The 26,089-nt window shown below is 38.8% G+C and overlaps 1 protein-coding gene across 6 annotated transcripts in view; it reads left to right on the top strand.

Moving 5' to 3' along the window:
• The window catches only part of MID2 (midline 2), an 85,533-nt gene that overhangs the window by 37,505 nt on the left and 21,939 nt on the right, over positions 1 to 26,089 (top strand). For all 6 annotated transcript variants that reach the window (XM_032474481.1, XM_032474482.1, XM_032474479.1 and 3 more), the window contains exons 4-5: positions 22,885 to 22,992; positions 24,376 to 24,524. In XM_032474481.1, the coding sequence (XP_032330372.1) occupies positions 22,885 to 22,992; positions 24,376 to 24,524 (257 nt within the window). The remainder of the gene's footprint in view (positions 1 to 22,884; positions 22,993 to 24,375; positions 24,525 to 26,089) is intronic.

Below are 26,089 nucleotides of genomic sequence, written 5' to 3'. Positions count from 1 at the left end.
CCTTGGAATTTTCACCATATGGGGGGAAGAAACTGGGAAACACTGGAGGAGGTTGCTTTTTGTTTCCTCTGATTGGAAACATTGTCTCTTGTGTTCAGAGCAGTTTTTCCCCCTTTTCTCCTCCAGATCCTAGGCCTGTTCCAGCTTCTCCTTAGTAACGTCAAAGGCACAAGACAATCATTGGCTTTGGAATAATTTCTAAACCAATAAAACTTTAGCCAAAAGATTACATTGTACCAAAGGGAGTCTGTGTCTCATAGAAGAACACAGATCCTCCTTTAGCTCCTCCACTCCCAATCTATATACAGCTAGTCCCGCTGGCACACAACTGCAGGCTTATGAGTGCAGGAAGATGTCTTCTTAGAAACATCTCAGGTGGAGGGACAAGCAAGGGACATGAGGAGGAGGATTAGAGACGAGAGCGAGAGGACTAGGCAGGAAAGGTTCACAATGGTATATGGCGAGAAAGGATGTGAAAAAGAAGGGGAAACTATCACAAGATGCCAGTTTACTGTATAGTGCACACACAATAAAATTCTTGCCAGATTTGTGGCGTGTTCTAGCATCTGAAGAGCTTGGAATCTTCTAGCCTTCCGGGCTATTCTGGGATTGATTGCCACCCAGTCATCAGCCAAGAAATTCAAACTATTTCAGGAGGATTCCACTGGCTTTCGAATGAAGAGGAATTTATATGATATTGGTAACATAGAGAGAACATTTTATTTAAGAAGTAAGAATCTGATCTCACAGATGAGTAGGCAAATTGCATGTTGTCTGCCTGCCAGGGAGTAGAAATAAACATCTTCATGGTTTCACACTCCATTTCTGTCAAAAACAAGATATTGGCAGCAAACCATGTGAAGAAAAAAAACCTCAAAAAACACTGACCTACAATGAGTACTGCCAAGCCCTATACTTAATGCTAACCTGCTGTACAGCTGCTAACACAGTGACACGTCATTAGCCCAGGAGGTGAAAGCAAATGTCGCTCCCAGGGTTTGGGTATTTATTGTTTATAGTCTTTAAAAAAAATACCCTTATAGAGAGTCAATAAGACTTCCGTCACTTTTTGCTTTGTGAACCTTTATCTAAAGTTATTTATTAAACTCTACTGTGTGCTTAACATTGTGCTAAGTACTACAGGGGACTACAGCAGGTATGTAAGTCACTATCCTTGCTTTCAAGGATGTTATAGTCTAGTTAGGGTAACAAGAACTAACAGTATGAAGCAATGGTAAGCAATACAAAATAAAATAATTGACTGCTTAATTGTGTGAAACCAACAATAAACGTAGGAGTTCAGAGGAGAGGGAAATCAAAGCTGGCTAACCTTATCATCACTCTCATCAATAGCTAACATTTATTGACATTTAACATATGCCAGGTATTATGCTAAATGCTTTACATGTATTATCTCACTTAATCTTCTCAACTACCTCTGAGATAAGCATTATTATTATCCCCCAAAGATGAAGAAACTCAGATAACTAAGTGACTTATCCAAGGGGATTGATGAGACATGAGACTTAGAAAGGCAAGGAGGAACCTGATCACAAAGGACCTAAGAGCTATGTTAAGAAGTTTGTAATTCATCCCAAGGTCAGAGAGAAGCCAGCTGAAATTTAGAAGGAAGCTGTTTTAAGCATGGGAGTAGTGCGTTTTTTAAAAAATTATGCTGCGTGGCTGCTGGATTAAGAACATGTTTTGTATTGGGAAGATAGAAGATGAGAGACAGAAAGACTAGTTAGGTGACCATTGTAGCACAGTGCCAGGCATATAGTAGGCACTTAATCCTATTTGTTGAATGGGTGGATAGATTAATTTAAGGAACAGATTCTAGTGGACAGAACTAGTGAAGTAAGAATAAAGGATAGAAAGGGATAGATTTGAATTATATTTAGGAAGTAAAATATATGGGATTTAATGACTAATTGGATGTGGGAGATGAGAAAGAGAAGCTAAGAACAGTGCCCAAGATTTCTGAGGGACTGGTGGTGCCATTCATTCATTTAGGGAGTATTAGAGAGGAATCAGATTTAATAGAAAAGGTGGGAGACAAGGATAATTTCAGTTTTGGAAACTGGTTTTGTGGTTATACAAATTAAAATGTTCAGTAAGCAATTAGCTATATGGGTCTAAATTTCAGGAAGAGGGATTTAGGATGGAGATAAAGATAAGTGAGGCAAATTGGGATCTTTTCGTGGTGAGAGAATTTTGCAAAATTGGATTGTGGTAATGGTTGCACAATTCTATAAATTAATAAAAATTATTGAATTCTCTAGCAGCACTATTTACAATAGCCAAAACATAGAATCAACCTGTGTCCATCAACAGAAGAACAGATAAAGGAAATGTGGTGCACGCACACGCACACACACACACACACACACACACACACACAATGGAATACTACTCAACCATAAAAAAGAATGAAATATTGCCATTTGCAGCAACATAGGTGGACCTAGAGAATATCATACTAAGTGAAGTAAGTCAAAGAGAAATATTATATGATGTCACTTAACATGTAGAATCTAAAAAATAATACAAATGAATCTGTATACAAAACAGAAACAGACTCATAGACATAGAAATTTATAGTTACCAAAGGGGAAAGGAAGGAGCGGGAGGGATAAATTAGGGTTTTGAGATTAACAGATACACACTACTATATAGAAAATAGATAGGCCCCAAGAATTTACTGTATTACCCAGGGAACAATATTCAATATTTTGTAATAACCTATAATGGAAAATAATCTGAAAAAATATATATATAAAACTGAAAAAAATCATTGAATTCTCCACTTAAAATAGATAAATTTTATGGTATGTAAATTACATCTCAATAAAGCTATTTAAAATAAAAGATAAGCAAGGCATTGGCATATAGGTGGTATTGAGGCCTTAGAAATGGATGAGATCATATAAGACTGTGGGTGATAGAATTCTTGAAATACTGGCATTTAAGATCCAGGCAAAGAAGTTGGAGTGATCAGAAGGAAAACTAGGAGAATTAGTGTCATGTAAACCAAGGGAAGAGAGTATTTCCAGAAGAAGTAAATGATTTTCTTTTAACAATAGGAGAGACTTAAGTATCTATAAATTCTCATGGAAAGGAGCTAGTTGACAGGAAGAGGTTGAATGAAGAAGAAAGGAAGATTGATCAAGTGAGGACCCCAAGAGGGCAGGAGAGGATGGAATACAGAGCACAGGTAGAGGGATGAACTTTCTAGAGGAAGAGATGACACTTTTTTTGTAATGCTAGAGAAGGAGGGAAGGATAGTTGAGGATGCAGGTATGTTTGTTTACTGGTTTGCTATAAGAATTTGAGGGAATTCTCTAAGATGAGTTCTGTTTTCTTTGTGAGGAAGGAAGTAAAATCATTTGCTATGATTTTACTATGAGTGAGTAGGGAAGTGGTGGGCTTTGAGGACTGTAGAGATTTGAATTAGCTACTGTGCAGAGGTGGAGAGAGATGTTAAGAGAATCCTACTAATATAGGATTAGTAGGAAACGTTGAGAACCTGCTTGAAGCTGGACACCACGAATTTAAAGGGGACTCCGTCTATGCTTGTGTGATCAGCATATAGGTTGCACTTAAAACCTCCAGAACTAATACGTTGGTTAGGTGAGAGAGGAGGGATAAATTAGGAGTATGGGATTAACAGATACATACTACCATATATAAAATAAATAAACAGCAAGGATTTGATGTGTAACACAGGGAAATACATTTAATATCTTGCAATAACCTATAATGGAAAAGAATCAGAAAAACAATATATATACATATACATATATATATATATACATACATATATATGTATAACTGAATCTCTTCACTGTGTATCTGAAACTAACACAATATTGTAAATCAACTATACTTCAATAAAAAATGTTGGTTAGATGAGAAGAAGAATGGAGATGTATATATATGTGACAGATGAAAGGTTAATATCACTACTATTGGAGATACCTAATACTGTTTTATGATATTAGTGATGTTAACATATGTTGTGATTTTTTTCCTGGTTTGTCATTTATTTTTCTTTTCCTATATGTCTTTTGGTTTTTCTGGCTTGTAAAGGAAAGTCTCCCCTCCTTAAATGTTCTTTCATATTTTCAGTGATTTTCTTTTTTGTATTTTAAGTCTTAAAATACCTGGAATGTGTTTTAGGATATTATTTTTAAAATTTATTTTAGGATTTGTAGTTTTGTTTTCTTCCAGATAAATAGCCAGTGTGTCAAGACTATTTATTCACACAACAATCCTTTTCCCATTGCCATATTTTGAGTTTCCATATGTACTTGGACCTATTCTAGACTCTACTCTGTTCTAATGATATAATTTTCTGTTGTTTTGCCAATACCTTACTATTTTGATCATAGTGACTTTATGATAGCTTTTAATATTTGTTAATATCTGGTATTTCTTTGTCATAATTTTCTTGCTATTCTTGGATGTTTTGTTCTCCATATAAATTTAAAATAATTTTATCCAGTTATGAATTATGATTATCATTGTATTACATTGGGAAGAAATGATGTTAAATTGTCCCAAAGAGAATCATGGTATATCTCTGCATCTTTTCAGGTTTTATTTTTGGGACCTTCTCTTTAGTATTTTATTGTATTCTTCAAATAGGTAAAATACCTTTCTTGTTAAGCTGATCCTTAGATATTTTATGGCCTTGTCCTTGTTGTGAGTGGGTTGCTTTTCTATTTCCATTTAAAGTAGCATATGGAGAAAACTCTTGATTTTATGTATTTTCTTGTATATAATAATCTTACCAAATTAATATTTTTAGACTTTGAAAAAGCTAAGTTTCTTAGGTTTCTCTGAAGTACTTAAATCTCTTCTTCACCAATATTTATACCAATTATTTAATTTTCTCATTTTCTTTTGCCTCAGCTAAAACATTAAAAACACTGTCGAATAATAGTGGTGATACCAGATGTCTTTGCCTTGTTCACATTCTGGGAAGGACCTTAGTATTTTCACCATTGAATATCATGTTTGCTATTTGTTTTTTAAATTATATTTAAAAGTTGTCTTTTATGTAGAATTTTTATTTGGATTGCCTGCTGAATTTTGTTTAAAAACTTTTTAGGATGTATTAGTATAATCCTGTATGTTGATATATTTTCTAATGTTGGATCATTCTTTTATTTCTGGAGTAAACCCTGTTTGATTATAGCACTTTATTCTTTTGTTACCCTTTTCGATTTTGTTTTCTGATTTATGAAAAATTTTTCCGTATATATTCAGAAGTTAAATAAATCTATAGTCTTATGATTTCTGATATCTTTTTTAGGTTTCTGGTATTGTGGTTATACTAGATTCATTAAACGCAGTTGGATCTTCGTATCTGTCTCTGTGGTCTTCAATAGTTTAAACAGCATGGGAATTATCTGTTCTCTAAAGAGTTTATGGAACCCAGTTCTGAAACCATCTGAACCTGGAGTCTTTTTTTTTTTTAATTTCACATCTTTAATCATCTTTCCAGTCTTACCTAAAGCTATCAATCTCTCTAGGTGTTGTTATTTCTTCTTGGGTAAAATTAGGTAGTATTTAATAGATTTTTCAACTGCACCATAGGTTGCATATAGTGTTCCCTTATAATTACTTTTATATCCATCTAGTGGTGTGCTGGAGTTGAATAGCCAGTTGTGCACATTTCTTCCCATCTTTGAGTTAGTGACTATGCATTGGTAGCTTAAAATTCCATGATGGTGGGAGTTTTTACACCATGAAAATCAGCAGGCAATACAAATAGTGGCTTTTTCTGAGAGCCAATTGCTAAATGTTTACCGGCATGCCATTGTCTGTATCAGTGAGTGTATCTCCTTTTCCAGTGTGTTTTTTGTTTTGTTTTGCTTTCTCTCTTTTCCTTAATCAAGATTTTCAAAGAACTCGCTTTTGATTTTAATTATCCTTTGTATGATAGTTTCATTTTGATTTCATTAATTTCAGCTTTTTAAAAATGAAATCCTTCCTTCTGTTTACTTTTAATTTATTGTCCTTTTCCAGTTTCTTAAATTGAAAACTTAATTCATTTATTTTCCATCTTTATGCATTTTCCTGAATAGAGCTTGAAGTGTATCCTGTAGATTTTATTAAGTGTGTTCCTTTCCATTATTTTCCATAAAATTAAGAATTTCAGTTTTGATTTCCTCTTTGATTCCAAAATTGTTTAGGTGCATGTTTCTTAATTTCCAAGTAGTTAAGGATTTAGGGGTTCATATTTTTGTTATTCTCTTCTTCTTTTACAGGATTATAATCAGGGAAGGTAGACTGTAAAATCTCTACTTTTAAAAATGTACCTATATTATGTTGTTCTTTGTGGCGAAGTACATGATCGATTGTCAATGTTCTGTGAATAGAAGAGAAGAATGTATATTTTCTATAGGATACAGAATTCTATATGTAACTATTAATTGTTTTATTGGTAATTTTTCCCAAATGCCCTATATCCTTGCTTATTTTTAGTGTGAAACCTACTAATTTCATCTGTCTGTTTCACACCCTGACTGTATCTTTTTTTCTTGTCATTTCTCCTTTCATTTTAAAAATATTTGTTTCCTAGAAGTGCAACTGACAGTTTAAAGAAAAGGCACATTTTAAAGTTATTAATACATATTGTCAACATTCTCTGTTCACCAAGACAATTTACACTCCCACCAGAAGTGTATACTGGAGCAGATGGAGCTTTCCTGTGTTTTCCTCTACTGTAATGTTGCAGAATGCTACTGAATTCAGTCACCTACACCTCTTTTTGGTCTTCCCTCTAAGAGAAAAATTCTTGGGTGCCAAGCAGTAGTTAAAAGCAGGAGTTCCCACTAAACTAGGGTTAAGTTTGACAAAACTGATGTCATCCAGTAGGCTTACTAACTCCTGTTACAGATAAGACTGTTGAGTCTTTGGGGCTTGGGTAGTTTCAATACACAACAAGTTCAGAGAAATTAGAAGCAATTTCGAGTAAGCAATGAAATATCCCCATGTTGGTCCTTAAGTAGTTTTCTTCCCAATTCCTGCCACCCCTCCATCCCCCGACTTTCGCATTCTCTTTGTTCTGCCTAGTGATGACTTTCAAAACTTGTTTTCTGGGACACTGAGATTCACAATGCTTTCTGAATAAATGAAAACTGCTGTACAGAGATCTGTGAAGGTAGAATTTTAAGCGTCACTAATTAGAGTGGAAAGAGTGCATGGTACTGATGGGGTCTTCTGGGGTTTTTTTCATCATGAAACAGCAGTATTCAATTATTTATTAGAAATATACATGGCCTTTGAAAAATCAGTATTAAATTCCTCTTCATAAAGTATCTGATTCAAACAAGTCAACTGTAAAAGCACATTTTTTATTTAAAATTTAAATTTGGAACAACCACTAGATGAATGATATTAAGGCATTATTTTAATCACTGTGATTGTGCAATAAAATATCTTTTTATTTCTGAGGTGCAAACTGAAGAATTTAGGAGTGAAATAATATAATATCTTAGATTTGCTTTAAAATACCCCAGCAAAAAGGGGAAATAAATCAAACAAGTATAGCAAAATGTTGATGGCTGTTGAAGCTAGGGGAGGGGCACATGGGGTTTTATCATATTGTCTAGTTTTAAATATGCTTAGAAAATTTCATAATAAAAATGTTTGAAATGGTAATAGTGATGTATGCTCACTGCAGTCACTAAAACAATGCTAAAATGTGTAAAGAAAACATTTTAGTTTTCCTACCCTCTCTCCAGTCAAAATCTTCTATGGCCCAGCTTATTTTTTGTCTACCGAATCCATTTCTGTCAAAGTCCTATATCTCCACTCTCAGGACTAGCCCAGTTTTCTCCCATGCCCCATTTATCTTCCTTTTTTTTGTCACATTGTTTGAAGCTCCTCAGTGAGGTGAATGTGACAACAGGAAAAGATCCAGGTGCAAGAACTAAACCACATTACTGTTTAAAGGCAGCCCACAGGAAATTGGCTGCTAGTGGATGCATCCTTCCTTAGAAAAAGCATTTGGAATCTGGTGCTGGAGATATGAGATTTGAACTCTAAGAGATCATAGACCTGAATTCCTACAGTGTATTAGAACAAAGTAACTAAATATGTTAGCTCATTATTCAAATAAGGCCAACCCAGCCCTTTAGTTTCTGGATGAGATTAAGAAGAATGATTTATCCAGATTTAGAGAATGGAAGTAATTTCTGAATAATAACTTAAGCCTTTAAATGATTTGGAAACACATTTGTGTGTACACATATACACTTACATGTTTTAAATTCCAAAACTATCTCAATCAACCAACAAAAGATTACAGAAATATCAGTTGTAAACAATAAACCATCATGAGTTTATAATCTTACTATTTTTACAGTAAGATGAGTAAGTATAGACATAAATCAAAGTGTGAATTTTGGCTTTCTGGGAAAGAAGTACTGCATATTTCCAGACTAGAATAGCAAGTAGGGGTAGGGGAGAAGTGGGGAAGTGAATCAGTGTTTATTTAACTCTTACTGTGTTCCAGGTTCTGTGCTAAGACTTTTATCTCTCTTTTCTCATTTAATTTTTAGAGCAACTTGTGAGATAGGTAAGAGTGCTTCCATTTTACTCACCAGAAAGATGGGCTCAGAGATGTTGAGGAACTTGTCTGAGGTCACTCAGCTTATAAGTGTTAAAGCTGAAATTCAGACTCAGGCCTGCTTGACTTCAAATCCAGAGCTTTCTCCACTCTACTTGGTTACCTCCTGAGAGAAAAAAAAATGCTAAGAAGAAATGGCAACTTAGCACATGAAAATTCTCAAAAAGAAAAAAAAAGGAGGGTGCTTTTTCTCCCCCCAAAATAGTTATAGCTACAAAGAGAGTGATCAAAGGGGAGGATTACTTTGATGATTAGAATGAAACATGGGGAATCTGAACGAGCCCTGGCTTTGAAATTAGAAAACCTAATTTGGGTTGCAACGCCATCACTTCCTAGTTTATGTGATTTTGATAACTCACTTTACCTCTCTGGATCTCAGTTTCCTTATCCATAAAATGCAGACAGTAATGCCTGCCCTGACAATCTCATAAAGTTGTTGTGAAGATCAAATATAGAGATCAAATATATCTAAAAGCACTCTCTAGTCTAAACCATAACAACAACACAGCTATAATAACTACACAACTGTAATTAATGATTTCTTTGGTTATAGTAACATCCTATTAAGATGATCAGCTCTTTGGAATTTCCCAGCAAGTTGAGATTCCTTCTCCTTTGCTTTATATCTTCTCTAGGAGCTACTGGACTTCCCAAAGTGACAAACTGAGCCCTGAGCCCTAGGCAAAAAGTAAAGACCCAAAGTAAATCACATTCTGTGCCCCCTTATACCCTATTTATATATAGGTTAATCAGGTTAAGACAAACATCAAAGGCAGACCTGTAAGGGAAAAGAAGCTCCAAAACGCAGCCTTTTGTCTGAGCAAATGTAGGGGTAGGGGACACAGACCTCCTGCTTTGTCCCAGTGAAGGTGGAGAGAGATTATAATTTACAGGCATTATATACACACAGACATATACACGAACACACACATATGTGTGGCCTTTCACCGTAAAGCAGTGCCCATCAGGATAGTGTCCCTGGATGAGCCGGTGTAACCTAGGGCCATTGCTGATTCTAGAAGTACTTGCATAATGCCACGCTGTCTGTTCATATTTTTGACAACTGCCTCTCATTTTTCCTCATCAATACCACAGGCAGGCTAACTGGTGAATCCCTGCTCTCAGGGATTATATGTGGGAAGGTGCATATTCATCAATGCATTAATAAGTATTTTAATGAGCCTCCAAGGTATAGCGCTCTACTCTGCTTGGAGCTTGGAGTACAGGACAGATGGGGTCCTCTCCCTCAGGGAGTACCGCAGAGGAAACTGAAACAGAATGTAATTATGGTGTTATATTTTTATAAGTGAGGGAATATGTTAGCTTTCTTTCTTACACACCTATTTCTTCGAGACTCAACCTAATATTTTTTAGACTCTGAGCCTGGGAGATTGTGTTAATTGTGGAGGAGGCCAGAGCAGAAAAACAGAATAACAAGCTTGAGCCAGCCACATTCCTTCCTAGCCAAAGATGTGAAATATAATCGATGTTTTGTCAGAAATCAGCACTTGATCTCCCTTCTGGCATCAGCCTTCCGCTCTGAATGGAGGGAGAAGGTGATGGTCTGGCTCCTGGTAGAGAGGCCGTCTTATCTTCAGAGGTCTGGCAAGCCCTGTCAAGCAGTGTGGAAGTAACTACATTTGGGAATGCGGTCTAGATTCTTAGGTGTGGGAAGAAGAATAAGAAAAGGGACATGGTAATCTCAAGGAAAACTAAATCGTGACCCAGTATGTTCTAGAAGGCAAAACAGATGCAGAAACTGAATAAAAATAAACCAGATGATAAAACAGTGCTCACTTGTTTGTTCCGCAGAAAACCCCAGAAGATGTAGTGGTTTTAGCAATAGTCACAGCCATTATCATCATCATCAGAGCAGTAGTAGTAAAAACAAAAGAAAACACAACTATTTGACTACCTATTATATATCAGAAAATGTATTATGTGCTTTATTTCTGTTGTTTAATTTAATAAACATGTGCAAAACCCTATGAGGCTAGATACTAGCATTATCCTCATTTACAGAAGAGGAAACAGGCTGCTTGCCCAGGACCAGACAGATTGTTGGTAAGCGACAAAACTAGGAGGCCAACCTAGGGTTGTCTGACTTCAAAGACCATTCTGTTAACTATTTTCAATTTTCAGTTTGGTTTTTGGTTCAGTAAAGATAAACCCCCACCCTAAGACACCCAGGGATCCTTCCCAGAGAGCCACTGCACATGCACGCTTTCTTGCGTGCTATGTGCTCTGTCGCGCTCTCTCTCTCTCTTTCTCTCTTTCTCTCATTTCTCTCTCTCTCTTTTCTCTCCCTCCTCCATCCCCAACTCCATTCCCACCTCGATAGCCCGACAAGGGCTCTCTTCAGGACCCCTTTACCTCCTTGGGCTTTCCCCCATAGAAACTCCTTAGCTCTAGTCTCTGTCTTGGCTCAAGAGGTAGCTGGGATGCCTGAATATATGTTCTCAAGGCATCTTTGTTACCTACTCATGGAGTTGGATGTTTTTCTGGGGGTCTCTTGATGCTTTCATACAGAATACTTCACGTCCTTGTCCTGGGCTCTTTCCTGATTCTTCTCGGTGTTTTTTCCCTACCCCCAACTCCTCCACCCTCCGCAGCTTAGAAGCAATATAGACACTTCTGCTATTTTCACTCTTCCACTTGGGCCCTTGCTCTTTCTAGTGACTGTCTTCCTTTTCTGAATGTGGAACCAGTTTTTTTTTTCCTTTTGTCATCTGAAGTCCCTGTCTCATAAAGAATGACTTCTTTCTCAGAATTTGCCTTCCCTGAACTTAGCTGTCAGAGTGTGAATTTCCTTAGCTCTCCCAGTAGATTCCTTGCTCTGTATCCATAGCACTTACACATTATACAGGAAGTATCAGGATGCTGAAGCCCTCTCCCAGGAACAAAGGTCTTGGGGAGGGATGCTTATGTTAGACCTGAGTACAAAGAGGAACTAAATGCTCCCCCAAGTCTAGTCTGAGGCTAAAGAACACATAATCTTTCTTTGGCTTGCCCTGCTCGCCTTTCCTTACATAATTCTGTGGTTGTGAAAGGCAGTGGAAAGGAGGGCTTGGGAAAAGCCCTAGACTCAGAATCAGGAAGCCTAGTTTCTGGTACTGACTGCCACCCACTAGCTGCATGACCTTGGGCAGAGTGGCTGGTGCATCACCTCTACTACACTGCCTGCTTTTCTGTATTGGTATTACCTGATTCCATCTTGTTTCCCTCATTGGACTGTAAGCTTCTTAAAGGCAGTGGCCATGACCATGCCACATTCATTTTGGAAACCGCAGTTCCTAACTGGCCTCTCTGATTCATGTTGTCTGTCACCCTCTAATCCACTTTCCACATTGCCATGGGAATGAGCTTTATAAAATGCAAAGCCCGCATGTCACTCCCCTACCACAAGCCCTTCAGTGGTTCCCCATCGCCGTTAAGATAAAAGTTTATAAGACCCATCGTGATCTGGACCCTCCCTACTTCTAGCATGCACTTTTTACTATTTGTACTTACTTTGTTCATTCATTCCACGAATAATTAAGCATATTTCTGCCTTGGGGCAGGTTTTGGGAACACACTGTGAACATGGCACCTGCCCTCACAGAACTTACATTCCCCCCACCTTTTCTCCTGGCTGACTACTGCTTGTCTCTTAAGACTCAGCTCAGATACCATCTCCTCCAGGAGGCCAACACACATGCTCTGTACCTCTCTCTCCCTCTCCCTAATCTGGTTCAGGTGTTCTTCCCCTGTGTATCTGGAGCACCCTATGCATACTTCCACATAGCACTTCTATGTACCAACTTGTCTCCCAACCAGACTGTTAACTCTAAGAGTGGGCACTGTGTTACCCACTTTTTTATACCCAGCACATGGCTTGGTACATGATACGTATTGAGAAAGGATAATTGAATAAACAGTACCCTCTGCTGGCTAGCTGTTGTAAGTAAAATCTTTTATACTCATAAGGGTGAATAAAGCACAGCCAATTACCCAGGAGAGGTAACTTTTTCTTTTAGCGTTGGGTGAGGAACCATTTCAGAATATGTGGTTTCCGAGCGCCAAGGTGGTTATTCCAGCATCTTTCCAAGTCTTCCATAATGCAGCAAACACTATATAAATGACAGAACAAAATTGCCATTTTGAGTAATTGTGTAGAAAGAAAATATAAGGGAAATTTGTCACATGTAATGAAGAAATGTAACCTAGTATACAATTTCTCACTATACCTTTATTTCAGGGCCAACATACTCACGTTCATTCATTTATTCAACAAATATTTTTTGAATGTCCACATTGTGCTGGCACTATTCCATGTGTTGTGGATAAGTAGTGAACACAATAAAGTCCTTAACTTGAAGAAGCTTACATTCTAGTTGGGGGAGACACAATAAACATATATTTTTAGTAAGAGTTACAAGTGTTATGGAAAAAATTAACTAGGGTGCAAAATGAGGTATGAGATGAGATGCCATTTTAGCAAAGGCCTACGGACGTATTAGTTATAACTTCAGAAAAATGCATAAATGGTGCTTCACCAGACCTGCCTAAAACATTATGGAACTTCTAGAGTTTTCTTTCTTTTTTTCTTTAAAATTTTAAAATAAGTTTAAGCTCATATAGAAGTTGCTAAAATAGAGTTCCAACATACCACTTATCTACTCTTCCTCAGTGTTAACAACTTATATAACTACATAACCGTCATAATTAGTAAATTGTCATTCATACAATATTCTACTAAGCAAACTACAGATTTCATTCAAATTTCACCAGTTTTTACATGTACTCAACTTTCTGGGAAGCAAGGGAGTGTGTGTAGTTTCATGAATTTTATCATATGTATACATTCATTTGTGCTACCTCATTGTAGTCACATCTGCCCCTCTGGCAACCACTGATCTGTTTTTCATCACTGTAATTTTGTCATTTCTAGACTGTCATATAAATGGAATCATACAGTGTGTAACATATGATTTGCTGTGTCACTCATCATAATGGCTCTGAGATATTCAAGTTGTTATGTGTATCAATAGTTTAAAAATGTTTATTGTTTTTTTTTTAACATTTTTATTGATTTATAATCATTTTACAATGTTGTGTCAAATTCCAGTGTAGGGCACAATTTTTCAGTTATACATGAACATATATATATTCATTGTCACATTTTTTTCTCTGTGAGCTACCACAAGATCTTGTATATATTTCCCTGTGCTATACAGTATAATCTTGTTTATCTATTCTACAATTTTGAAATCCCATCTATCCCTTCCCACCCTCCACCTCCTTGGCAACCACAAGTTTGTTCTATGTCTATGAGTCTATTTCTGTTTTGTATTTATGCTTTGTTTTTGTTTTTTAGATTCCACATATGAGCGATCTCATATGGTATTTTTCTTTCTCTTTCTGGCTTGCTTCACTTAGAATGACATTCTCCAGGAGCATCAATGTTGCTGCAAATGGCATTATGTTGTCGGTTTTTATGGCTAAGTAGTATTCCATTGCATAAATATACCACATCTTCTTTATCCAGTCATCTGTTGATGGACATTTAGACTGCTTCCATGTCTTGGCTATTGTAAATAGTGCTGCTGTGAACATTGGGGTGCAGGTGTCATTTTGAAGTAGGGTTCCTTCTGGATGTAAGCCCAGGAGCAGGATTCCTGGGTCATACGGTAAGTCTATTCCTAGTCTTTTGAGGAATCTCCATACTGTTTTCCATAGTGGCTGCACCAAACTGCATTCCCACCGGCAGTGTAGGAGGGTTCCCCTTTCTCCACAGCCTCTCCAGCATTTGTCATTTGTGGATTTTTGAATGATAGCCATTCTGACTGGTGTGAGATGATACCTCATTGTAGTTTTGATTTGCATTTCTCTGATAATTAGTGATATTGAGCATTTTTTCATGTGCTTATTGATCTTTTGTATGTCTTCCTTGGAGAATTGCTTGTTTAGGTCTTTTGCCCATCTTTGGATTGGGTTGTTTGGTTGTTTCTTATTAAGTCAGATGAGCTGCTTATATATTCTGGAGATCAAGCCTTTGTCAGTTTCATCTGCAAAAATGTTCTCCCATTCTGCAAGTTGTCTTAAAAAATGTTTATTGTTGATGTTCCACAATTTGTTTATCCATGCCCCCACTGAAGAGCATTTCAGTTGTTTCCAGTCTGGGGCTAATATAAAGCTGTTAGAAATATTCATGCAAGTATTTCTTTTGTGTGTGTAGATATAAATGTTCTTATTTCTAGGGAGAATACACAAGGATGAGATCTAGAGGGTTTTATATCTTCAGAGGGGATTATAAGCAAGTGCTATGCTTCACAAAATAAGCAGTAGAATGGACAGAACACTGAATGGGGAGTCAAAAGGGCTGGCTCCAGCCTCACCCTATCATTGATCAGTAATGTGATGTTGGGTAAGCCCTCTCCTCTCTATGCCTCATATTTCTATCTGTAAAATAGGGGGCCAGGAATTGATGATTTCTTCAATCTTTTTAAGATCTAACAACTCTGTGGTTCTGAAGAGATAGAAAGGAAGTTTCTGCCTCATTTCATGTAGGATTTCTAGCTATATATATAGAATACCAGGTGCAAACCTAGATTATACCTCCCTCACTTCTTGCATGTTCTAAACAGTTACCTTCTGCGGAAAGAGAATATGGGGGAGAAAGTCACTAACCGTAAGGCTGCCGAGGCTTGGAGGTCTAATCCCTGAGGAGAAAGGACTCTAAAACCAACACAGAATTGCCACAGGACCCAGGCCCATTCCTAAGGCATGATTATGGAGCAAACTGCCCTCTCCCTCTGTTGCCAAAATTTTTGTTAGTTCAACTCAGGGTAAAATAAACATAGAGTATGTGTGTGTGTCAGTATACATGTGTGTGCATTATATGTTTTAAATGTTGCATTTGTGCATTTTTATACTATATTTTTTTTCAAAATCAGGAAGGAGTTACACAAAATGTTTGTAATAGTTAACTCTAAGGAATGTGATTATCTTGAGAGGTAACTCTGAGATGAAAACAAGTATGTTTGTGAGCACATTCTCTCTGTCTCTGTTTCTCTCTGTCTCTGTCACACACACACACACACACACACACACACACACACACACACACACACACACACACACACACACACACACACACACACAGGTTAAATCACGGACAAGAGCTGTCCAGACTGCCTGGGTGCAAATCCTGGCTCTGCCATTTACTAGTGATTATGTATGACCTTGGGCAAATTACATAACCTCTGTGTTTCTCACTTTGTCCTGTGAAATGACCATGATAATAGTAGTGCCAACATCATCGGGCAAATGGGAGAAGTAAATGAGTTAAAATATATGACGCAACTAGAACAGCACCTAGCATGTTGTAAGCACCCACAGCCTGACAGGAAACGTTTCTGTCAGTCGATGTCCATGTCTGTCAGGAGGCCTCGCACAGCATGGACCCCTGAGCTCAATGTACTTGGACTCTTACCCTTCTAGACGTGGCCTGGCTGCCGCCTCCAGTCCACACTGCTTTGCCAGCTTCAACACTCCCACCCCCACCTACCTCTACTCTGCCACCCCCTCACCGCTCCTCTGCCAAAAAAAGTAAGCTTAGGCACTGAGGCAGTAGGTTGCTTAACTATGCCTCAGTAATTTTTTTTTTGTCTCCTAAGCTGCAGTTACTCCAGGACAGGGGACTCAACATCCTATTAATAGTTTTACATATTCCCCCAGTTTGTTAAGTGATCACCCTCCCCCCAAATCAAATGAAACAGATTTAAAAAACAGCCCTGCTTCATTTAGTTATTTATATGTAAAACTGGCAGAATCATCTTTGAAATGTTGCAGTGTTTTGCTTTAGAAAACAAAAAAGATGATTGTCCCATCTTCCTCTTCCTTTTATACTTTTGAACCTTCCTGATACAAAAGGCTGTGGTGGTGGTGGTGTGTGTGATGCTGTCCTTTAAAGTGTGACCTGGATGAACACCTTAGCTTAGATGCTGCCACGGTAGGTGCAACATCTGAATCATAAATATTGTGTTTTCTTATTTTTTCCAGCTTTATTGAGCTATAATTGACATGTAACATTGTGTAAGTTGAAAGTATACAGTGTGATGATTTGATGCATTAATATATCACAATAAGATTACCATAAAACAGTTAACACATCCATCACCTCACATAGTTACTTGTGTGTGTGTGTGTGTGTGTGGTGAGAACATTTAAGATCCACTCTCTTAGCAACTTTCAAGTATACAATACAGACTTGTTAAGTATGATCAACGAATCTAAGAAAGCCAAATGTGTAGAGACAGAGAGAACCTTGTGTCTTCTTGACTGCATCATTATAAGAAAGTAATGAATTCTTGCAGCTTGGCAAGGTGACAGAGTTGTCCATAACAACTCCTTAATAATCCGTCAGATGTCCAATTTACCTCTCACTTTTCCTTCTCATCTCCTTGGCACAGAAAGTGCCTGCATGTTAAACGAAGCCCTCAGCCTCTTTTCTCTGACATTTTGGAGCCTGAGGAGGTGGGTCAGTGGTCACCTGAGTGGTCCTGGGCAAGAATGGCAAGTGAGAGATTTGTTGAGCCCTTCCACTTCTTTGAGCACTGTGTCTGCTTTTTCCCTCCACCCTGTTCTCAACTAAAGTATTCATTAATGATGATCAAGGTGTTAATATGGTGTTAAGATCTGACATTTTCTCTGGGTACAAAGACTCCAGATGACAGTGCAGCTCTCCATAGTCTTATCTGCAACTCCCGTTTCTAGACTTCTTTCCCTCCCTTGCATCTGTCAGGCTGATCTGCTTTACCAAATACGTTTCTCTGCTTTCCTGCCTGCGTTTTTGCCTATGCTAGCCACATTATTCTCTCTGCCTAGAATTCTCTCCCCTTAAACTTCATTTCTGCCTGCCCAAGTCTTGTTCATCCTTCAAGACCGGCTCAGCTACATGAAGCCTTCCTTAATCTCCAGTCACTTCCCACAGGCCAAACTATTTTCCCTTTTCTCTGCTCTCCCAGAGTTTTGTTTGTATATCACTTGTTCTGCTATCATTAAATTGTAACTAGCCGAATTCACACTCATCTTCCGCAGTACACTGAAAGTGCCTTGAAGGCAGAAGCTGATTCTTTTTCATCATCTTGGTCCCACTAAGGAACCACATAATGCCTTGTACATGGTGCATAAATGTTTGCTGAAATAAAAACTTCCCCAAATGATTTTTCATGCTGGCATTTTAAAATCTTCTAGGTGGAAGGGGAAGATCTTCTGGGGGTAGAAGCTTTTAGGGAACAAACTAGGCTGGCATTGACTTTTTAGAGTAGAGGCCACTGAGGTGGAGATGCCAGCAACGAGTTCTATTACCCTGTAAATAAATTGCACTTGAGTCTGGGTTGAGGGCTCACCCACCACTTCATACATACTGTTCCACCTGAACACGAAATCTCAGTTCCTTCTGAACCCCCTGTGCAGTGCTCTGTAGGACTGAAGGACGTGACTGAGCTAATGGGGGCTGGTATGAGTGGAGAAGTTTCTCCTGGGGGGTGGCTTGGAGGGAAGGCTGATGACTTTTAAACCCATGAATAAAAGACAGAATGAGTGGTGGGAAAGCTCCCAAGAAACTATCAAGCTCTCGAAAAAAAGGGAAGGGTCAAAAGGTCTAGTCCATTTACAGTTCACTATGGAATAGAAATAATTACCCAAATAACTTTTTCAGTCTCTGAAACCTCAGCCACCTGTGGCTTCTGTGAACCCCCACATATTTATTTCCTTGTAGTGACCAGCAGTAAAATCCTTCAAACAGGGGACATGTGTGCTTGTGTCAAGGAAGGGTAGAAATTGGGGAAAACTAGGTGAGTCTGGGTTTAATCTTTGGGCTGGGAGGTAGGCAAGAACTACAGGGAATACAGTAGTGTGGGCAGTTGGAAAGAAATGTGTGAGTCAAAGTCTTGTTGCCTTTGGGAAGAAAGAAGAGAGAGAACACAGAGCAGAGAAAAAGACCGGAGACTTAACAGGAAAGCCCGTGTTCCCTAGTGCTCAGACGTTGGAAGGCTGGCGCCGAGACTCAGTCTTAAACATCAGAAACTGCCCCTCTTTTACACAAGTAGGTTGCCAAGATTACCCTAATGGTATTTTCAGGGAGGATAGGTTTTTTTTTCCCCCAGACATAAAGCCATTTCGTCAAACCCACTAACCTAAACCATAGAACAAATTTCAACAAAAAGCTGGAGTCTTCCACAAACCACTGACCAACTAACCAACCAACCCACCAAGAATGCTTATCAAGATAACCCCAGTGAGGGTTAATAAGCAAGTAAAATACCTCACTGTATTTTCAAAGACAACTGCAGACAAGGAAAATACCAGGGCTTTCAAGTACCTTGCAAGCAATTTGAGATGTTTTCTTCACATCATGAAGACAGATTTTTCCCCTGGAGTATTTCCTGTTCAGAAAACACTTAAGGACCCTGCTCTTTTGGGCTGCTTCTTGACATGGAAAGATTTTAATGTCACTGCTTTACCTTTAGTTTGGGATTTTGCCTCTTCAGCCAACTTTTTGCTCTACTGGTTGGATCTTGCTGTTTTGTTGTGCCTGATGCAATTCTTCAGACCCCACCCAAGCTCCTCACTTCAATCTACATTTTCTCTACAAAATGCATTTTACTGCAGTATATTTTCTAATATTTGCCATTTCTATCTTGATTTTTCACTTTGCTACATCAATCGGCAAATGTTTCTTAAGTGTTTATTGTGTGTAAGGTCTTGTGCCTGATACATCAGGAGAAATAAAGTGGCATTAAAACCATTCCTCAAGGAGCTCGCTGTCTAATTGAAGATTTTCAAGCAAGGGAATGCTCCTAATATTTGATCTTTCCTTTCAATTCCTGTTACCCCCCTTGCCTAGGATTTTTTCATATCACAGTAGCCTCCTAAGTTGTCCCCACGCATACCATTACCCCCAATCAGATTAGTCCCACTTCATCTTCTTAAAAAAGTTAATTATGGTCATTCTTCCACCGTCTTACCCTCTTTCTCCTACCCAAAAATTTTCAAAAATACCATATTGTCTAAAGAATAAGGTTCAATCTCGTTAGCTTGGCTTAAAATTTCCTTCCTTCTCACCTTTTAAATCTGAATCCTACCCATCTTTCAGGCTCAGTTCAAGTCCCACTTTATTCAGGCATCTTTTCTCCACTTCCCCACTGAAAGTGATCTTTCGCTCTAATTTCCGTAGATAGTAGTCTACATCACTCGTTAGTATTTCATTTATGCTACCTTGACTTTGCTTTATATGTATGTGGCTTTTCCCCACCCAGACTGCAAATTTATTGAGGGCAGGGCCTGAGCATAATGCATTGCACACAAGACATACTTAATACATGGTTGATGTTGAAGATGGTGTTGATTTTTCTTGGTTTCAGGGGGTGGGATGGATTATGAGGGTAGGCAGCAAAGGAAAGATTCTGGACGCAGGGGATGAATTAATGAGGCTTTTACAGTAACAGTTGGAAAGGGTGATAAGTGCTTCAACTTATGGGTTCCTTGACTCCAAGCCTCACTGTGTGACCAGAAGAACTTTAGTGAGATTGAAACAAAAAGGAAGTCAGGACTTTGAGACGGCTGGGAATCTGTGAGGGAGAAGTCAGTAATTGAACCTGAGCAACTGCAATAATGATAGTATCATGAACAAAACAGAGGAAATCAGAGGTGGAAGCCAGATTTTGAGGGAAGATGATGGGTTTGTTTTTAAATATACTGAATTTAGGGTAACGAGTAACCAAGTGGACACGTCTAGCAAGCAGTGAGATACTGCCCCCTCCATTAAATTTCATGCAACAAATATTTACTGAACACCTACCATATGCCAGTCTCCATGCCAGAGACATAGTCAAATAAGATTCAGCCCCTTGCCTCCACAACTCATGTTTGAACGGGGAAGATAAACTAATACATTCCTATAAGGTAGTAAATGATATAATTGAATTATATAAATGTGCTATGGGAATATAAATAGGGAACCTATTATATTCAAGCAAATGAGAAAAAGTTTCAGAAGTGACAATCTTTGAGCAGGGCTTGAAGAGACAAATAGAACTTTGTTCAGTAAACAAATAGTGAAATGACTTTACAAGTGAAAGGAGAGTCTCAAGCAAAGGCATGCCATGGCCTTCTAGGGGAACAGCAGGTAGTCTGAAATGACTAAAGAGAACGAGATGACAAAATAAGGATGGATGGTGCCAAAGAGGTAATGATTGTCAGAAACTGAAGACAGGATTTTATTACACTAGACAGGGTGGGCAGTAGAATGTATGGTTAAAGGTGTGGACTCTAGAATTGGAATCCCTGGATCTAAATCCCATCTCTGCCACTTACTAGGGGTGTGACCTTAAGCAAGTCACTTAGTCTCTCTGTGCTCGGGTTTCCTCATCTGTAAAATGAGGCTAATGGTAAGGTTGTTTTGATGGTTGAGAGAGCTAGTCTATACATGGATTAGGGCAGTGCCTGGAATATAGTCAGTGTTATGTCAAAGTTAGTCCAAGGGCTAAATTATAAGAAATAAGGCACTACACCATTGTGTACTACCATCAGCAGCCTCAGAAAGAAACTATAAATGGGAACTGTCCAAGTCTGCAGATACTCTAAACACGAATCCAGGGAGCATTAAGTGAATCTCTTATTCTCACATGAGTAGGAGATCCCTGAGAGGATGATATTATCTGCCTTGGAAAGGTAGATCCAATTTAGGTAGAGGGTGAGGGGTCTGAGAAAAAAATTAGAATGACCAGGGTGGGACTGTTCATTCAGATAAATGGAAGCTCTCATTGCATTTCCCATGCCCTGGAAGGTGGAAATGAAACAAAATAAAGTTGAAATTCATCAAGCATATTTTATTTCAGTTAAGTAAGAAACAGAAAATTGGCCAGCAGGGACCTTAGAGGATTAGAGAGGAGGCAGCAGGGTCCAGAAAGAGGTATTTTGCTGGGCTTGGAGTATGTAAAGGAGCCCTCTGAAAAAGGCTAGCAGTTGGAAGTGCAGCCCTACCTCACTAGTGAAGCACATCTGACTGCTTGAGATTTGATGCTCTCAGGTAACTCATTGTCTGTTCCTCAGCTTTTTAGATCTCTGCTTAAGTGGCCCTTGAATAGATTCTTGGAATGATCATACTACTGTGTGCTACTGAAACGGAACTGAACCTTGTCCGCCCACCCAGCCAAACCAGGGGTTTCACTTGACACATCTTGGTTTGAATTGTGGTTTTTAACCACTTCCCAGCTAGGCAATCTTGAGCAAGTCACTGAAATTCTCTTAGCCTCCATTTCCCCATCTGTGAAATGGAAATAAAAGTAACTCCTATATTATAAAGTGGTTATGATAATTACATGAAATCATTCATCTATAAAGTACTTGGCACAGTAAGTGCTTAGAAGATGTAAGTTAATTTCCCCTTCCTTTCCCTTTACACTTAGGCAGCCCAAATATCCTCTGCTCTCATTTTAGCCTGTCTAGGGGCATCGCATCGTCTAGTGTCAACAGTGGTAAAGATAGGTAGAAGGACAAATCAGCACATGGAAAGACAACGAAGAATGGTGGCCTTTTTTCACAACCCCCACCCTGACCCTGACTTTGCAGTAAAGATATTTTCAGGTAGCCAGTATCCCCAAATAGAAAAGGCATTCAGATACTGGATAGCCCAAGGTAAGAAATATCTACTAAGACATGATGACAACTATGTGACAATATATTTACACAATTATATATTTAATGTGAAGATAATAGCTGTCATTCATATATTTTAAAATTAGAAGGGAACAAGGAAAACTGAAAACATTTTTGTTAGGATAATAGAAATACATTATTGTAATGTCACCTTAATATCCTTGTGCCTGTGGAGAGGAATCCCCTGTCCCTGATATCCTTAAATCTCCTTACCCTTTCTCCGAAAGAATAGCAAGAGGACAGGGTGCTGGAGTAAAGGGAATCGCACAGTGGGAATAACATGCCCCCATCTCATCTGTCCTTCTGCCCAGCCTTCCATTAACCATCATGATCTACCAGAGGCCGGAGAGCTTCCTATCTGTGGTGCTTCAATGCCCTTGCATCATTAATATCATCATCTCTACCCTTCTTCTAGGAGTGGATCTTATGTGGGAGGTATGGAAGAAGTTATGCATGCTTAGCTGTCAGTCCAAACCTTTGAGAGCCAGCAGCGGACAAAGGCAGAAATCACTGTGTAATACTCTGGACTTTCTTGGCAGGTGAATACTGCTATGCATGAGGCAAAACTTATGGAAGAATGTGATGAATTGATAGAGATCATCCAGCAGAGGAAGCAAATGATTGCTGTCAAAATCAAAGAGACAAAGGTAAAGCACAGCACTTCAGTGAGGCCAAGACAGAGCTGACTTTACAAATGTCAAAGTTTCATCCCAATGATTCCAGTTTGAATGTGGATCATGAAAGCAAGAAGAAATGAGGTTTTAGGGAGGGAGGCAAAGAAGAAGCAATGCTTGGCCTAGTACTATGACTCAAATGAAAATGATGGCAGTTTTGGGGTGTTGGAAATGTTCTGTATCTTCACCTGGTTGGTAGTTTTGTGGGGGTATGTATATGCAAAAACTCATTGAGTTGTACACTTCAGATTTGGGTGCTTTACTGTATTAATGTTATAAGTCAATATAAAAAGAAAAAAATAATGGTAGAAGTGTGGGCCAGAATTATGAAAGGACCAGGAATGCCATTATAAGGGCTTTGGGCTTAATCCGAAAGGCATTAGGAAACCATTCTGGTTTCTTAGGATGGGAGAAGACTGATAGATATGGCAGATATGTGCAGGGTAGATCCAAATGGGATGATACTGAAGTCAGGGAAGCAAGTTATGAGGCTTATGGAATGAATCTTTGTATAAGTTGATGAAAGCCTAAACCAGGGATGTGGCAGCACAAATGGAAGGGAAGGACATAATAGCCATCACTCGCAAGGAAATGATGGGACTCATCAACTGATTAGATATAAAAGATGAAGGAGAGGAGATTTCCAGGCTTTGAGCATGGGAACTGCAGAATCATGGTCAAGAAGGTCAGGTGTGAGCCTTCATGCATCTATGTGGTTTTATGCTTGGTGGTCTGCTGGTCAGTGTAGTGACTATGAGCTCATGCTATGTGTACAGTCTGAGAAATTATGAGAGCCTGGAGTGATAACCATTACTTTGTGCCATGCTGGGTGGTTCCAACTAACACAGGAATTGAAGTTTCCAGGAATACAGATCTATGAACACACAGGTATGCACAAAGATGCTTAGAGAAATATATACATAGAAATATAGATACAAAGAAAAGGGAGACTTTTATTAAACGTGTATGTGACAGTATACTGACAATAAGATGTCAACAATGGTGGTTTCTGGGTGGTAGGGTTTCTTTTTTATACTTTTTATTTTCTAAATTTTCTATAATGACCATGCATGGCTTTTATAATAAAAAAAATGTTATCAATAAAAAGAAGAGGTAGGTAACCCAGAGTATATGACTGAGTGTGTTGCAGGGTAAGTACGTGTGCTGTAGGTGGAAGAAGGGGTTGGCAAAACAGGCACGGGGGGTTGGGTGAGAAGGCGAGTGATTAGGACAGGGACCATGGCATATTAATAGGTCTTATTTTTAGTCACTGCAGCAGATCTCCTTCATGTTGTTTTATCGTTTTTAATTAAACACTGGATATGTTCTTATTTTTCTTTTGCTAATTCCTCTAAGGTTATGAAACTGAGAAAGTTAGCACAGCAGGTTGCAAATTGTCGCCAGTGTCTTGAACGGTCAACAGTCCTCATCAACCAAGCCGAGCACATCCTGAAAGAAAATGACCAGGCACGGTTTCTCCAGTCCGCAAAAAATATTGCCGAGAGGTGAGATCCTTATGTTCTTTGGGCATGCCTACTCTTACGAAAAGGGGCCAACTTAAAATCACTTAATTCTGTTCAGGCATGTACAGGGCAGCTGCCACTTGATGCTTTTCCTAGCTGGCTAGTCACTAAGCCTCAATGTGGTAGATTGTCCTGTGGGTGTCCGGCACCCTTCTCTCTGTCTCTGTGGCCTTCTGGTCCTCATGCACAGCCGACCATGTGCCCTAGCCATGCCAGAGCTCTCCACTGCCCACTCAGGCCTGGAGCCTTCTGTTGGTGTTGGTGGAGGGGCAGAGAAACTTTCAACCACATAGATAGCTGCACTCCCTTCCTAAACCTACATGCAATTTCTGTTGTTTTCATTGAACTATTCCTCACATAAATCCTTTACAGCAATAATTCTTAGGCTTTTACTTAATCAGCCACCCCTTTGAAAATGTGATGAAAATTGTGAATCCGCTTCCTGAGGAGGAAAAATGCGTGTTAGATATATACACATAGAATTTTGCATACAATTTCAGAGGACTTGTGGATCCTTTCAAGCCTGTCTATACATCATTTACTAAGAATCCAAGATCTAAAGTGAAACATTGTTCAGTATAGTCATCAAGGTTTAAGGAGCTACAGGGGCTCATTAGGCCAGCTTTGACTTCTTTATAGTTCCCTTTCATTCACTGAAGACTTTTTGGCTCCAGGTTCACAGTAGTCCTTTCTATTGCTTCTACCATCATTCTGTGCAACGTTAGCCACATCCACATGGTTGACGCATCTAATACACTAGCCATCTTGTCTTCTGGTTCCTTACCATCCCCTCCTCCAGTAACCTTCACCTCTGCTCCACTTCATCCACCCACTTCCATGGCCCACATACTGAACCTCACCATCACTCAAAATTACACTTTAATCATAAAACATCACAATTTCTAACTACAATGTCTATACTTACAGTTGTCAGTTTTTCTACCAATACATCTATTCTTCAACCATGGAGACCTCTAAGTCCTGACACCTACCTACCAGCTACCTACTCTCTTTACTTCTTCCTTTAGCCTGTTTAGGATCTGTCATTTCTCGGTTCAGCTACTTTCTCTTCAATATCCCCAGTTCCTTTTCCCCACTGTCTTTATATCACACCAACCTGATAACATCCCAACCCTGAATCAGCCCAACATTTCCCACATTTTCCATGCCTGTATTTGAGTTACAGAAACTTGCTGGAGGAAATCACATAACCAAAGATATTGGTACTACTGCACCATAAATGTATGGCTTCTAATCTCAGCTGGGCCCTCAGTACAGATCTGAAATTTTTTTGTTATTGCTTTGGTCAGCTTTCTTTTTTTCCTTGTCTCCATAAAGGCTATTTCAGATTTTCTGTAGTCAACTCAAAATTCCAGCCCTGCCACCTTCCTGCTCATGCTCAGCCAATGACTTTACCTCCTATTTTACAGAGAGAGTAGTAGATATAAAATGGTAAATTCCTCAATTTCCCATACCAAACTGCTGGGCATACAGACATCCACATCCGTTACTTCCATCTTCCTTCTGGTTAAATGGAAGAGATGGCC

This window comes from Camelus ferus, chromosome X, assembly GCF_009834535.1.
Source record: "Camelus ferus isolate YT-003-E chromosome X, BCGSAC_Cfer_1.0, whole genome shotgun sequence".
NCBI classification, from domain to species: domain Eukaryota; kingdom Metazoa; phylum Chordata; class Mammalia; order Artiodactyla; family Camelidae; genus Camelus; species Camelus ferus.
The sequence above is the reverse complement of the archived record's forward strand: the minus strand, read 5'-3'. Positions and strand labels throughout refer to the sequence as shown.